General features: G+C 44.6%; 2 protein-coding genes across 2 annotated transcripts; both read right to left on the bottom strand.

Annotated features, from left to right (window-relative positions):
- Positions 1-432: 432 nt before the first annotated feature.
- On the bottom strand, positions 433-1,813 carry LOC18026601 (F-box/kelch-repeat protein At4g38940). The gene is made up of 2 exons (XM_006410063.2): positions 1,804-1,813; positions 433-1,505 (listed from the first exon to the last, which is right to left on the bottom strand). The coding sequence occupies exons 1-2, from the start codon at positions 1,811-1,813 to the stop codon at positions 433-435; spliced, it is 1,083 nt and encodes a 360-aa protein (XP_006410126.2).
- A 10,236-nt stretch (positions 1,814-12,049) lies between these two features.
- On the bottom strand, positions 12,050-13,907 carry LOC18026600 (F-box/kelch-repeat protein At4g38940). The gene is made up of 3 exons (XM_024148323.1): positions 13,085-13,907; positions 12,929-12,996; positions 12,050-12,142 (listed from the first exon to the last, which is right to left on the bottom strand). Exons 1-3 carry the CDS (start codon positions 13,905-13,907, stop codon positions 12,050-12,052), a joined length of 984 nt encoding a protein of 327 aa, XP_024004091.1.
- Positions 13,908-15,003: the final 1,096 nt, after the last annotated feature.

Genomic DNA, 15,003 nt, shown 5'->3' with positions numbered 1-15,003 from the left:
AGTTGATTGAAACCCAGACATCTCCGAAGATTATGCGATTCTACTAGCAAACACATGCCGCAGCGCATCCTACGTTTAGCGCAGACCTGAAGAAGCTAGTCAGGGACTTCCAAAACGATTCAAAGACAAGCAAAGCAAAAATGCACTAAACCAAGGAAACACACACTCACAAGAAGAAGAAGAAGAAACTCTGGCATGTAAAATGACCCAGAGTGCTCCTCAACTCCTTTGGCATCAACATGTTACCGATCTGTGCATTCGGATTTTCGATTCCGTTTTGGATTTCATAAAAAAAACGTTTCTGGAAAACTGATCTGAATTATAACCGGACTCTGTTCTGGTCATATAGACATTTGGGTGAAGCTGTACAAAGAATTTCTTTTTTAAAAAAAAAAACAAGAACACAAGTTATTTGAAGAAAGAGTTCCTTTATCAAACTACAACAGCTAAAGCTTTATTCCAATATAAATTTACACCAGTAAAAACATGATCACACCACTCAACTTTACCCCAAATCTCTCCTCCTTGGTGTTTTTCTAGAGAAACCTCCGCACAACAAATCGTCCAACCGAATCTTTTACGAAAAAACAAAACCAGTTTCCCACCGTAACTCACAGTACTTGAAAGCCATGAATATGTCCTCTTAGACAACTCTTCCAAACCTTTCACCACTCTCCAACACCTTTGCTTTGGATCATAAGCTCTTATCTCCTTTTTGACCCCATTGTAGTAGTACAATACGTCATCAACTACACACGCATTCCACCACTTCTTAGAATTCAACATCTCGTCCCTTTTCCATTTGCTCTTCTTTGGCTCGTAAACAAAGCTGTTATGAGAATCCCTCATGTACAGCTTATGAGCCATCACCACACAACGAGGCCACATGTCACCTAGATCAATGTCTATCTTTATCACCTCAGGCTCCCACGTTTGTGTTTCTGTATTAAACACCACCATCACCTTCTTCGATTCATTATTTCCAATTACGTAGATTCTCTCGTGGATGATGTTAGCGATTATATAAGACATGGGCACAGGCATGCTTTGGAGGGTTTGCACCGTGTGAGATCTGCAGTCGATGCTTAACGCCATATTATTCTGGTCCCCACCAAACATATATATCCTTGAACCCACGGCGACAAAGCTTCCACCGTAAGGCATAACAGAAAGCGAAGGGATAAGGACCAAGCGGCGATTGCCCTCGGCTTTCTGGCGGAGAATATACCATCGGTCTTCACCAGTTTCTCCGTTAAAGAGGAGAACATAGACACAGTGTTTCGTGCAACCCAACAAGGATCGTCTTGCGTATAGCTCACGGGACGCAACGAGTGATCGGAAGTGTTTTGAAACAAGGGAGAGTGTTGGATAGTCGCATCTAGGTACACGTGCTAAGATGTCAACGATGACGTCTTCGGGAAGTAACCTAATCAGAGACGACGATAGCGTCTTCTTTGCACTAATTTTGGATGACATCTCCACCAGATGATCAACAATCACCCGATCTCAGAGAGAAAAAGCACAAAACCCTAATTACCTTTGCTTCTAGGTCAGATTCTAAACCCACAATAACAAATGGAAAAAAGATTACTATATGTAACTAAATAAAACGGTAAATCTTCAGGCTTGGGCCCAGTTATTTGGTTGGCCAAAAAGACCGTGACAATACGAACAAGTTTTTTAGTTTCTTATTATTGTACAATTGGAACAAATCATTAAACCAAAAAAATAAAATCAACAATGGGTTTCAATTTTCAAACTAAACTAACTGGTGTTAGATACGAATGTTGCATAAGAGAAAACATGGCATCATCTTTCAGTATTTTTGAACAAGGAGGATCTTGCTGTGTTTTTAAACAAGGAGGACTGTGTTTAATCTCAATCTCAACTTAAGTATTGAATCCTCTAACTCTCAAAACACTCTCCAATTTTAAAGATCAGTAAAAAGTAGTTTGGTGTTTTTTCTTTACAGAATCATTTTGGAAATTTTACCATCGTTTTATCAAAATCCCAACAAGCCAATGTGTTAGTGGTGAAAACCACACCCCCGGTTTTCTCCGGTACAAACCGAGATCGGCACGACGTAATCCTGGTTTACGAAGGGAATGTACCGAGAATATTGGACCGAGTGAGTTCTTGGGCCGAACGTAGCCTAACAAGCCGAAGTCGGTCAGAAACTTCGCAAAGGAACCGAGAAGTTCTCTGAGTTTGGAGAAAAATAGAAAGTTTCCGAGTAGAAAAAGGAAACTACCATGAGAAAAGGAAAAGAACTGAGAGAAAAGAAAAGTCTTTTCGGTCCCATATCGCAGAGAAGACTCACGAAGACCGACTTAGAAGACATATATAAAGGAAGAGTAATCGACACCAGAAAACACAGAAAATTCCCGAGAGATTTGGAGATTGAGAGCTCAAGGCATTCATTAGTTTCTTAATTTCCTAAGTCTTAGTTCGTTTATCATTTACATAGACGAACTCAGTTGTATTCGCGACCGATCTAATAAAATCCGAATTTTGATCTAAGTTACTGTTTTGTCCCTTGTCGATATACACATATCAACAATTGGCGCATCAGGAAAGGGCACTTAACAGAATATACTGTTTTAGATCGGATTTCCGAGAAATCGAGTCAGCTATGACAGACCAAGCCAACGTCCATGAGGAAGAAAACCCTCACGGCAAAGGGAGCAGCAACATCCGAGCCCCCGCGAAACAGACAGGAGGAACCCCTGGGGAAACCACTGGAGTAGAAGCCGGCCAGACTCCCGCAGCCGTAGGAGGATTTGGAACTGAACTACTGCTCCAAGTGTTCAATGCTCAGTTTGAAGCTATCCACAAAAGGAGCGAAGAACGCTTCAGTCAGATGGCGGCACAGATCACCGAGCTCAGTCAAGCACGGACTCCCCTCGAGTTCGGAACATCATTGACGACCTCAATACTGATGGCGACCCAGCCGGAATTATGCGATCCACTGCTGTCGGATCAGCAAACGCTCTAGCACCATCAGATCTGAGTCGCGATGCCGAGTTCGAAGCAATGAAGGCACAACTTCGCGAGATCACTTCGAAAATTCACCAAGCAACGAGCGCAGCCCCGGAGATCGAGCGCGTCATTCAGGAAACACAAAAGACACCCTTTACGCCGCGCATAGCGGGAACGCCTGTCAAACACATGGAGAAACTCAAGATCAAGATCTATGAAGGCAATACCGACCCCCGGCATTTTTTGACATCGTTTGGAATCTGCATGAATCGATACCAGTTCAGATCCGCCGAGGAGAGGGATGCGGTCCACTGCCAGTTGTTTGTCGAGAGTCTAGGAGGAATAACTCTCGACTGGTTCTCACGATTCGAGGCGAACTCAATAAATAACTATAAGGAGCTGACGACGGCCTTTGTTAAACATTTCTCAATGTTCATCGGACAGAACACCAAGAACTCTGAGCCATGGCAGATAGCCCAAAGAGCAAGCGAGAGCCTCCGTGACTTCATTCAACGCTTTAAGACGATCGTCGCCAATTGCACGATCAGCGACGAAGCCGCTCTCTTATGTCTCCAGAAAGGAGCTCGAATAAAAACAAGCTTCCGGAGCTCGATCACGCACAACCCCCCGCAGACCTTGGAGGACGCATTACACCGAGCTAATACTTACATCGCCGAAGAAGAAGAAGAGGCAGCCTATGAGCAGAATTATTCGGCAAAGCAGCCCGAACGACCAAAGGCCGCCACTAATGAACAATCGGGCTATAGCAGAGGGTACGAGAATCGTAAGAAGTTCTACGCTAATGCCATCCAGCAACGGTCCAAACAGTGGAATAATAAGTAGGCCGCCGTGAAGAAGATCAACACGAGTCATTGTTCTGCGAATTCCATAACCGTAAAGGACATAGCACCAAAGACTGCAGACATCTACGGGAATACCTGCTCGCGCAGTATCGAAAAGGACAAATCTCGCTCGACGATCTCCGTCGTTCAACCGCTCCAAGAAGTAAGTCACCTCGACCGAATAACATACCACCCGAGAATGCCACCTCCTCCACCGAATCAACCTGGTTTACCCGAGCAACCGAAACACAACCGTGACGATCGCGCGCCAGAAAACCACACTCCCAAAGCAAGGAAGCGCGTCAACATGATTATGGGAGCTATAGAAGCCTGCAGTTATTCGGTTCGGCCATCAAGGAATACAGTAGACAGGCCACCACCGCGCCTAAACTCCCGCACGACCCGCCGAAGGGAACCCCTTTGATATTCAACAAAGCCGACTTAATCGGGTTGCACAAACCACATAACGATGCCCTCGTCGTCGAACTACTTCTCGACGACGTCGAATGACGCGCTTGATCAGCTCGATATACCATCAGACAAGATCGAGCCCTTTATCGAGCCACTCACAGGGTTCGACGGCGAACGCTGCATGACGGTCGGCACGGTCAAAATCCCGATCTACCTCACCGGAGTTGCGAAGATCATCCAGTTCCTCATCCTTGATAAACCAGCGATCTACAACGCTATTCTCGGCACATCGTGGCTACACGCGATGAAGGCAGTGGCCTCTACGTACCATCAATGCCTGAAATTCCCAACTCCCGACGGTGTTTACACCCTCCGAGGGAACCAAGCCGTGGCCCGATCGTGCTACATAAATGAATGCAAGCTTCGTTCGGCCAACCAAGTCTGCGTCATCAGTTCGCAAGGTCCAACGACCGAGCTCATTGTCCAGAAAATGAAATCTAAGCAAGAGTCAATTACTCAAGTCTGCATCGACGAACTAAGGCCAGAACGCCAAGTCGGCATCGGCGCCGAACTCGACCCAAGTATCCGCGATACACTCGTTCATTTCCTGAAACAACACTCATCCACCTTTGCATGGTCAGTAGAGGATATGCCCGGGATCGATCCACAAATCGCTTGTCACGAGCTCAACATCGATCCGACATACAAGCCGACCAAGTAGAAACGCCAAAAATTCGGACCAGAGAAGGCACAAGCCGTCAACGATGAGGTCGAGCGGTTACTGAGGTCAAGTACCCTAATTGGCTAGCAAATCCCGTGGTCGTAAAAAAGAAGAACGGCAAATGGAGGATTTAAGACAGTTTTCCTTTGCCTCATATCGACCGCCTCGTGGAAGCAACTGCCGGAAACGAGCTACTCTCGTTTATGGACGCATTCTCCAGCTACAACTAGATTCTTATACATCCACAAGATCGGGAAAAGACATCATTTATCACGGACCGCGGCATATACTGCTATAAGGTTATGCCCTTTGGTTTGAAGAACGCTGGAGCAACGTACCAACGCCTGGTCAACCGAATGTTTGCAAGCCAGTTCGGGCGAACTATGGAAGTCTACATTGACGACATGCTTGTCAAGTCGCTCGTCGCTTCCGATCATGTCAGCCATCTTCGCACATGCTTCGATATTCTAGACCAATATGGCATGAAGCTCAATCCCACTAAGTGCACGTTCAGCGTAACGTCCGGCGAGTTCCTCAGATACATAGTCACACAGCGCAGTATTGAAGCTAATCCGAAGCAGATCGCAGCTATACTCGAGCTCCCGTCTCCGACAACCAAACGAGAAGTCCAGCAACTAACCGGACGCATTGCAGCACTTAATCGGTTCATATCCAGATCGACAGACAAGTGCTTGCTGTTCTACCAACTTCTCTGCGGTAACAAGCATTTGGAATGGAACGAGAAGTGCGAAGAAGCTTTGTCCGAGCTTAAGAAATACTTGTCTACACCGCCAGTTCTATCCAAGCCCAAAACTAGCGAGACGCTCTACCTTTACATCGCGATCTCGGAGTACGCGGTCAGCTGTGTCCTTGTTCGAGAAGACCGTGGCGAACAGAAGCCAATTTTCTACACGAGTAAGTCCCTCGATGGATCAGAATATCGCTACCCAACCTTGGAGAAATTCGCCTTCGCCGTGGTTATCTCCGCACGAAAGTTACGCCCGTACTTTCAGTCGCACTCGATCGTTGTCTTAACCGACCATCCTCTCCGCACCTTCTTTCACAGCCCAAGTCAATCCGGCCGACTCGCCAAATGGGCCATCGAGCTTAGCGAATACGATATCGAGTATTGAGGAAGGACCGCGACGAAATCCCAAGTGTTGGCGGACTTCTTGGTCGAACTCCCACTCGAGCTCGTCGATGCTAACCCCGCCATACAACCATGGATCCTTCATGCCGATGGTTCCTCTTCCCATAAATGATCCAGCGTCGGAATTCGTCTCAAATCTCTGGAGGGCGAAGTCATCGAGCAGTCGTTCCGCCTCGGATTCCCGGCATCAAACAACGAAGCCGAATACGAAGCACTAATTACTCGCTAAAGGAATCGGCGCCGAACACGTCCATGCCTACTGTGACTCTCAACTCGTAGCTAATCAGTTTCACGGTGAAAACGAAGCCAAGAATGATCGCATGGATGCATACCTCAAAGTCCTCAAAGATATTGCTTCGGAATTCTCGACCTTTGAGCTCACGAAAATACCGCGTGACGAAAACGCAACCGCTGACGCTTTAGCCGCCCTTGCGACTAACTCCGATCCCGATCTCCAGCGAACAATCCCAGTCGCGGCAATCGAACGACCTAGTATCGAGCCCGCGCTGAGCTGCAACATTGTTACAAGACGACGCAATTACGAAGCCCGACCCAACCTAGCTCCACCCCTCACCCGAAAGACAAAGCCTAAGGAAGTTGTTACCAATCTCGATACCGATATGAACGAATAAGACGACAACGAGTCCGATCACGAGGACGAATCCGAAGGCCAACACGTTCCAATTGATATTGAAGCCGAGGGCGAAGATGAGCCAGAAGATTGGACTTTAGAGATCGTAGGCTACATTGGCGATGGAACGGTTCCCGCAGACAAATGGGCAGTTCGGCGCCTTAAAGCTTGCGCAGCTCGATATGTGGTTATTAAAGGCACTCTCCTTAGATGGGACGAGTCCGGTGTACTTTTAACTTGTGTTCACGGCAAAGACATCATGGAAGTTATGCAGAAAGTACACGAAGGAGAAGGATGAAATCACTCTGGAGCTCGATCCTTGGCATTTAAGATCAAAAAAGCCGGTTATTATTGGCCCTACTATGCTTTCCGACTGCAAAAAGTATCTTGCACGCTGCGAGAAGTGCCAACGTCATGGCCCGATGATCAACCTTCCTACCGAACTACTGATGACCTCGACCGCACTATATCCTTTCATGCGTTGGGCAATGGACATCATCGGTCCATTTCGCCGATCTACGACCCAGAAGCAATACGTTCTGGTCGTTACCGACTACCTCACCAAATGAGTCGAAGCCGAGGCATACCCCGAGATACACGGCATTGACGTCAAAAAGTTCGTCTAGAAATTTATCATCTGCCGACACGGTGTCCCGTATGAGATCTTCACAGATAACGGAACCCAGTTCACTTCAATAATTTTCACAGATTTTTGCGCCAAGTGGAAAATCCGCCTAAGTTTCTCTACCCCACGATACCCACGAGGAAACGGGCAAGCCGAAGCCACGAACAAAACCATTATCGATGGTCTGAAGAAGCTATTGGATACGGCTAAGGGAACTTTGGCGGACGAACTTGATGGCGTCTTATGGTCCCATCGAACTACACCACGACGTTCCACCGGTCAATCACCTTTCTTCCTCGCGTATGGTACGGAAGCTATGTGTCCAGCTGAACTCAACGTTCCTAGTATTCGCCGAACCATGCTCACTCAGCAACCCGACGCGAATAAAGATATGATGCTAGACACAATTGACTTAGTCGAGAAACACCGAGAACAAGCGTTACTCCGGATACAAAACTATCAACAACTGGCAGCTCGTTACTACAACAAGAAGGTTACAGGCCGTCACTTCGAAGATGGCGATCTCGTGCTTCGCAAAGTTTATCAGAACACAGAAGAAAAGAACGCTGGAAAGCTCGGCGCGAACTGGGAAGGACCATACCAAGTAATGAAGGTTGTTAAACCCGGCGTTTATCAACTCATGAAGCTCGACGGCACTCCAATCCTGCGATCTTGGAACTCAATGCATCTCAAACAATACTACTATTAGTTCGAATTTTCGATCTAAAAAAAAAAAAACAAAAGGAGCCTCCGAACTACTTAGTTCGGAGCAAAATCCATTTTTGTACTTAGAACTACGAATGGCTTGATCCCTTTTAAAGGGTACGTAGGCAGCTCGTTACCGAGTCCAGCTATAACATCAATAAAATTTTATTAAGTAAAAACGTTTAAGTTTTAGTTCGGTAATAACGAGATACCAAACTCCTACTTTTTAACATCGACTTCCTGGCCAGTTGTTCGATAGCATTCCACATGAATGCAAACTTAAAAAGCCGAGATCCGTCTCGCGAACACTCATATGGTGCCGTGGTAAAAACCACATTAAAAAGCCGGGGCCAGTCCCGCATTAAAAATTCTAAGTCACCAAGAACAATAAGCCGAGCTCATCTCGCATACTTATGTTCGACTTAGAAAACCTTGAGCTCGTCTCGTGCGTTTACAAGAGTTCGATCAAACTCACTCTTCTAGTACGATACGACTCACTTGGGTTCCCCAGGCCGAGCTTTAATACTTTCACAACAAGCCGAACTCCTCACACTATAAGCCAAGTTCTCAACATTTGCACATATAAGCCGAATTAACGCAATTCGCTACCAAAAGATAAAATTAAGTCCGAACTAAACACCGATCTACTACTTGACAGATTTTACGAAGCAATAAAGAAAAATATACTCAAGATATAACGAAAAAGCATATAATTAAAGCCCTCCGAAAGGCAAATAAGTTCGAAAAATAAAGAAACCCACCGAGGGTTCAGAAATAAACAAAATATTACATAAACATATAAAATAACCTATTAAAGGGCAACTGAGTTTGACTTAAAGAAAAAAGTAAAAAGACTAAACAGTCTTCGAAGTCGCAGCTTGATCGGCATTAAGTATATCATCATTTGAGCCGAACTGCTCGCCTCTCGTTGGATCTTGCGCACTTTGAGTCACGTTCCCAACCGGAGCATCATCATCCTCTTTTGGAATCGGAGACATTCGTTTATCCTCTTCTGTGAGAACGCAAGCATCAACCGAACGAAAGTCTTGTAGCGCCTTAGCATGCTTTGCCTCGATCTCGGCCACCATCTCGGGCAGGACTTCATACAAACCCTTCTTCTTCAGCTGTTTTATGAAGCCGAGAACTCCGGTAAGCTGGTTGACCACCAGGTAAGGCTTACGAACACGGTCAGCGTCATCCAAGCTGCGGAGAACCTTTTCCAGGCGTTCACAAGCCTTCGCATGAACGCTTTTTGCTCGACCTTTCCAATGGGCCACCAAACCTTGCAGTCGTTCCTTATCTTTCTCGAATTCCCGAGAAAGTAAGCCCTGCGCCTCGGTCAGTTCGGCTCTCACGACTTTAAGCTCCGAACTCTTCTTCTTCAGCAGGTCAACAGCGGTGTGAAGAGTATCATTGATCTGGAGCTCGGTGGCAAGACACTCCTCCGCCTTAGAAATTCTTTCTTCTAGCTCGGCGACTCTCACTTGCTCATCATACAGAGCAACCTCATACGCTGCGACCAAATTGTTGGTCTAGCTGGCGAGCTGCGAAAAAGAGAATTAAATCAGAACTCTTACTTAGGGATGGGATTCATAGCTGCATCGCTCGGCTCCTCTTCGTCGAACAGAGTGGGAATTTCATCGAGTGAAAGCATTCTTGCAGTTCGGGCTCGCCTAGCTTGCGGTTTTGCCACTTTCCGTCTGGGAGCAGCTCGAGGCTTGTTAGCTCGACTCTTTGGCTTCAGGGGCTTCGGTTCCTTGACAGAAGCTGTAAAAAAAAAGTATAAGGGAGAGTTCAGAAGAAACTCAAAATAAGAAGATATAAGTGAACTTATTAATCAAACCTGATTTCTTAGCTCGGCGCTGAAGAATTTCTTCCCAAACTTCGGGCCAACGACGTTTGCCGGCTTCACTAAAAGCTGCTTGGAATTCGGGAGTGAGTCCAGAATTGAGAAGAATGCTTGGGAGATAACGACCTGCAAAGATGAACCAAAAAAGGAGTTAGAAAGATACGAAAACAAAAATCAATGAAGTATAAAATTGTCTAGATCTACCAATCGGAATCTTCCACTCCGATTGAGTTGAGATGTCAGAGTTGCTGACTGTGAGATCGTTCATCTCGAGGAAGAAGTACTGGGATTCCCAGTCGTTATATTTACTGGGTTTGACCCCAGTGACGATGTCTTTCTTCGGCTTGGCGTTCGCTGCGAAGAACCACTCCTTGGACTTGTGGATATTTACCGAGAAGATGTCTTCGAAGAGCCGACTAGTCGGAATCTCATCGAGCTCAGTACACAGAGTGACGAAGCCTACGTAGTTCGTCACCGATGCCGGTATCATCTTAGTGAGAGCTACGCCACGCCGATTGCAATATCCGAGCAGACGAGAGGGAATTGGAAGAAAGAGCCCGCATTGCGTGAAGTACATCAGGTAGATGCAGAGGAAGCCTTCGGGAACGTCCCATGGCCGATCTCCAGCTTCAGGTATTATGAAGATGACCTTCTCTGAGAGCCCGTTTTCTTCGAGTACGGCCTGAACTGCACCCGGAGAAAGAGAAGAAGACGGCACGTCATGAGGACGGACAACTCTTCGTTTTGTAATTAGTGGTGATGCGTGGTTCACCGCTTCAAGGTTGTCCTCGGCAGCTTCTACTTCGGTATCATTCCTTTCGGGATTCTCTTCTTCAGATTTCACGAGTCTCCGTTGCCAGTTGCTCAGGAGCTTCTATTCGCGGTCGAGATCGGCTACTACTTACACCAGCCGATTTAGAATTCTTGCGGACCAGCTGTGGAGGATTACTTTCCCTTTGAGAAGAGTTCAGTGAAGGAGGATTTGAAGAAGAAGAGCTCGGTTCCGAAGATTCACGACGATCTTCCGGCAGAGTTTGATTAGAAGAAGAGTTGATTGAAGGGCTAGAAGACATTCTGAGTTCGGAGAAACGGAGTTGAAGGAAGATCTAAAGGAAATGAGGAACAGGTTGAAGATCGATCGGAAGGATTGAAGATGGATCGGAGAACTTGAAGATTGATCGGAAAATTTGAAGATTGATCGGAAAATTCAAAAGATTGCGGCGGAGAAAGTAGAAGAAACTAGAGAGAACTGCGAATAAAATCCTAGAGAGAGAAATAAAATCTAGAGAGAAGGGAGAGCAGCGTACCTTATATATGCTTGAGCGAGAATAATGAATGCATTGGGGATTTATTCCTTTATAAACGGTGGGAATCGTGGTTCATTGATTTTCGCGAAATCCCGGAATTCACGCGCCTTATTGAAGACAGATTGCGAAACGTCCGGGAAAGTGAATCGATTGCAGTTACCGAGCTCGGTTTGTGACCTACCTTTAGGTTTAGATCGAATGAGTTCGACTAAGAGCCGTACCCTTTCATCGAACTGAGGGGGGGGGGAGGCTAACTATTAGAGGTGAAAACCGCACCCCGGGTTTTCTCCGGTACAAACCAAGATCGGCACGACGTAAGCCTGGTTTACGAAGGGAATGTACCGAGAATATTGGGCCGAGTGAGTTCTTGGGCCGAACGTAGCCCAACAAGCCGAAGTTGGTCAGAAACTTCTCAAATGAACCGAGAAGTTCTCTGAGTTCGGAGGAAAATAGAAAGTTTCCGAGTAGAAAAAGGAAACTACCATAAGAAAAGGAAAAAAACTGAGAGAAAAGAAAAGTCTTCTCGGTCCTATATCGCAGAGAAGACTCACGAAGACCAACTTAGAAGACATATATAAAGGAAGAGAAATCGACACCAGAAGATACAGAAAATTCTCGAGAGACTTGGAGATTGAGAGCTCAAGGCATTCATTAGTTTCTTAATTTCCTAAGTCTTAGTTCGTTTATCATTTACATAGATGAACTCAGTTGTATTCGCGACCGATCTAATAAAATCCAAATTTTCGAACTAAGTTATTGTTTTGTCCCTTGTCGATATAGACATATCAACACAATGAATCACAACAGATCCAAAAAAAAAAAGTTGCTCTTAGTCATCTTCGTGAATGCTGCGAATTGCAGCAGTGATTTTCTTGCAGTGAAACTCCACAGTTTTCATCCAATTCTCAATATCTCCTATTTCCTGTCACAAAAACACAGAACCAAAATGAACGAACAAACAAACAAGACAGCCTTAAAGAAGACAAAACGAGATTTTTCTTTTTGGTCTAAAATTTGTAGAGATGAGAAACGACTTTTTTTGGAAGAGTTAAACGACGCGAAGTTTTTTTAATAAATAGTGTAAACATCACGATATCACACACTTGCACTGACTTTTCCTTGTTTCAAAACAAGAAATTACTTGAATTGGTTATCAAGATTACAGCCACCACAAAAAAAATTGGTTATCTTCAACTTCTTCTTCGTTTTCTCTGCGGTTTTCCACTGTAAACTCTGATTCTGATGCTTTGATTGATTCTAATTTCTTTGGGATATTTTATTTTTGGGGATTCTTTTTTTACCGTACCTTGACCGCAATGTGTACTTATGGAAAGACTTATGAAGCAAAACCCGTAACAAGCTTTGCTTGAAGTCTATGAAACTAAAAAGACTTAAAAGATGTGAGCTCTCACCTAAAAATTCGTTAAAATCCTAAATGTGAAAAATGAAAAGAATGAAATCAAGAACTGAGAAGTCTATATATGTTTTTCAATTCTGATCAATTTGCTTCTAATGAAAATGTTGATATTTCGCTGTTGGTGTGGAACTAATCAGTTAATGAACAAGTGAGCCATTGTTGCCAATAAGAGAGTAACTTAAACTACAAGTTATATGAAGAAAGAGTTTCTTTATCAAACTACAACAGCTAAAGCTTTATTCCAGTGTAAATTCACACCAGTAAAAACATGATCACACCACTCAACTTTACCCCAAATCTCTCCTCCTTGGGTTTTTTCCAGAGAAACCTCCGCACAACAAATCTCGCAAGATAATGTTCTACGAAAAAGCAAAACCAGTTTCTCACCGTAACTCACAGTCCTTGACCACACTGAAATTTTCCCCTCAGAAAAAAACTCTTCCAAACCTTTCACCACACTCCAACACTTTTGCTTTGGATCATAAGCTTTTATCTCGTTCTCGTCCGTATCGTGGTAGTATAATACGTCATCAACTACACACGCATTCACCCAAGCCTTAGAATTCAGCATATGGTCCATTTCCCATTTAATCTTCTTTGGGTCGTAAATAAAGCTGTTCTTATCATCCCTCGCATACAGCTTATCAGCCATCACCACACAACCATACGACCACATGTTCCACATGGCGCGTAGCTCAGTGTCTATCTTTATAATCTCATGCTCCCACATTTGTGTTTCTGTATTGAACACCAACATCACCTTCGATTCATAAATTCCAATTACGTAGATTCTCCCGTCAATGATGCCAGCGATTGTATTATACAATGGCACAGGCATGCTTGCGAGGGTTTGCACCGTGTGAGATCTGCAGTCGATGCTTAACGACATATTCTTCTGGTCCCAACCAAACATATATATCCTCGGACCCACTGCGACAAAGCTTTTACAGTAACGCATAGCGGGAAGCAAAGAGAGAAGGAGCAATCTGCGGCTGCCGTTGCCTATCTGGCGGAGAATATACCATCGGTCTTCATCAGTTTCTGTGTCATATAAGACAACATAGAGACAGTGTTCCGTGCAGTCCAACAAAGATCGTCTCGCGTATATCTCAGAGGACTCAACGATTGATCGGAAGTGCTTAGAAACGAGGGAGAGTGTTGGATAGTTGCATCTTGGTACACGTGCTAAGATGTCAATGATGATGTCTTCGGGAAGTAACGTAATCAGGGACGACGATCGCGTCTTCTTTGCACTAATTTTGGATGACATCTCCACCAGATGATCAACAATCACCCGACCTCAGAGAGAAAAAGCACAAAACCCTAACTACCTTTGCTTCTAGGTCAGATTCTAAACTCACAATAACAAATTGAAAAAAAGATTAATATATAACTAAATAAAATGGTAGACCTTCAGGCTCCGCCCAGTTATTTGGTTGGCCGAAAATACCGTGACAATATCCACATATTTTTCTTTTTCGTTTTTGCAATTGTTTTTCCTAATTTTTAAAAAATTGGAATAAATCATTTACCAGTGTTGGTGGACAAGTAACAAGTTTGTCGATGGATCCTGTTTTTCTCCAAATGCATTGATGAAGATCCAAGATGACTACTCCAATGCTGCTGAGGTGCTGCCTTTTGCATCTCCCAATAACAGAGGCGCGGTGGGCCCGAGCTGGTGCCATGAGAGTTGAAGTTTGGAACTGTCGAGGCTTAGGACAACTCCTGACAGTTCGACGTCTTCAGGAGATGTAGAGGGTGTATCTCCCAGACTTGTTGTTCCTGGTGGAAACAAAACAAAGAAGTAACTATGTTAGGGACATAGGTGTGTTGTTGGGTTTTGATGATATACAGATTGTTCCTCCGCATGGTTTAAGTGGTGGTTTAGCAGTATTTTGGAAGAATTATGTTTCGGTTAAGTGTATTTCCTTTGATTCAAGGCTTGTAGACTTATCTATTGAATATAAATCTTTTAAGTTTTACTTGTTTTGTGTCTATGGGAATCCTATGCCTAAATATCGAAATCATCTATGGGAAAAGCTTCAAAGAATTTCCACATCTAGGTCTGGACCATGGATGATGTGTGGTGACTTTAATGAAATTTTAGATCAGAATGAAAAAAGAGGAGGTAGAGTAAGAAATGCAGGAAGTTTTCGTGATTTTAAAACTATGATTCAAGTTTGTGGAATGTCGGATCTGAAGTTTAAAGGGAATCAGTATAGTTGGGTTGGGAAAACAAGAAGTAGGGTTGTTGAGTGTTGCTTAGACAGAGTTTTGGTAAACTCAGAATGGTTGAGTTTATATCCAGCTTCTGAGAATGAATTTTTGGACTTAGCCTAGTCTGATCACAGACCAATGATCGTATC

This window comes from Eutrema salsugineum, unplaced genomic scaffold (genome assembly GCF_000478725.1).
Source record: "Eutrema salsugineum unplaced genomic scaffold, Eutsalg1_0 scaffold_10, whole genome shotgun sequence".
Lineage (NCBI taxonomy): Eukaryota > Viridiplantae > Streptophyta > Magnoliopsida > Brassicales > Brassicaceae > Eutrema > Eutrema salsugineum.
The sequence above is the reverse complement of the archived record's forward strand: the minus strand, read 5'-3'. Positions and strand labels throughout refer to the sequence as shown.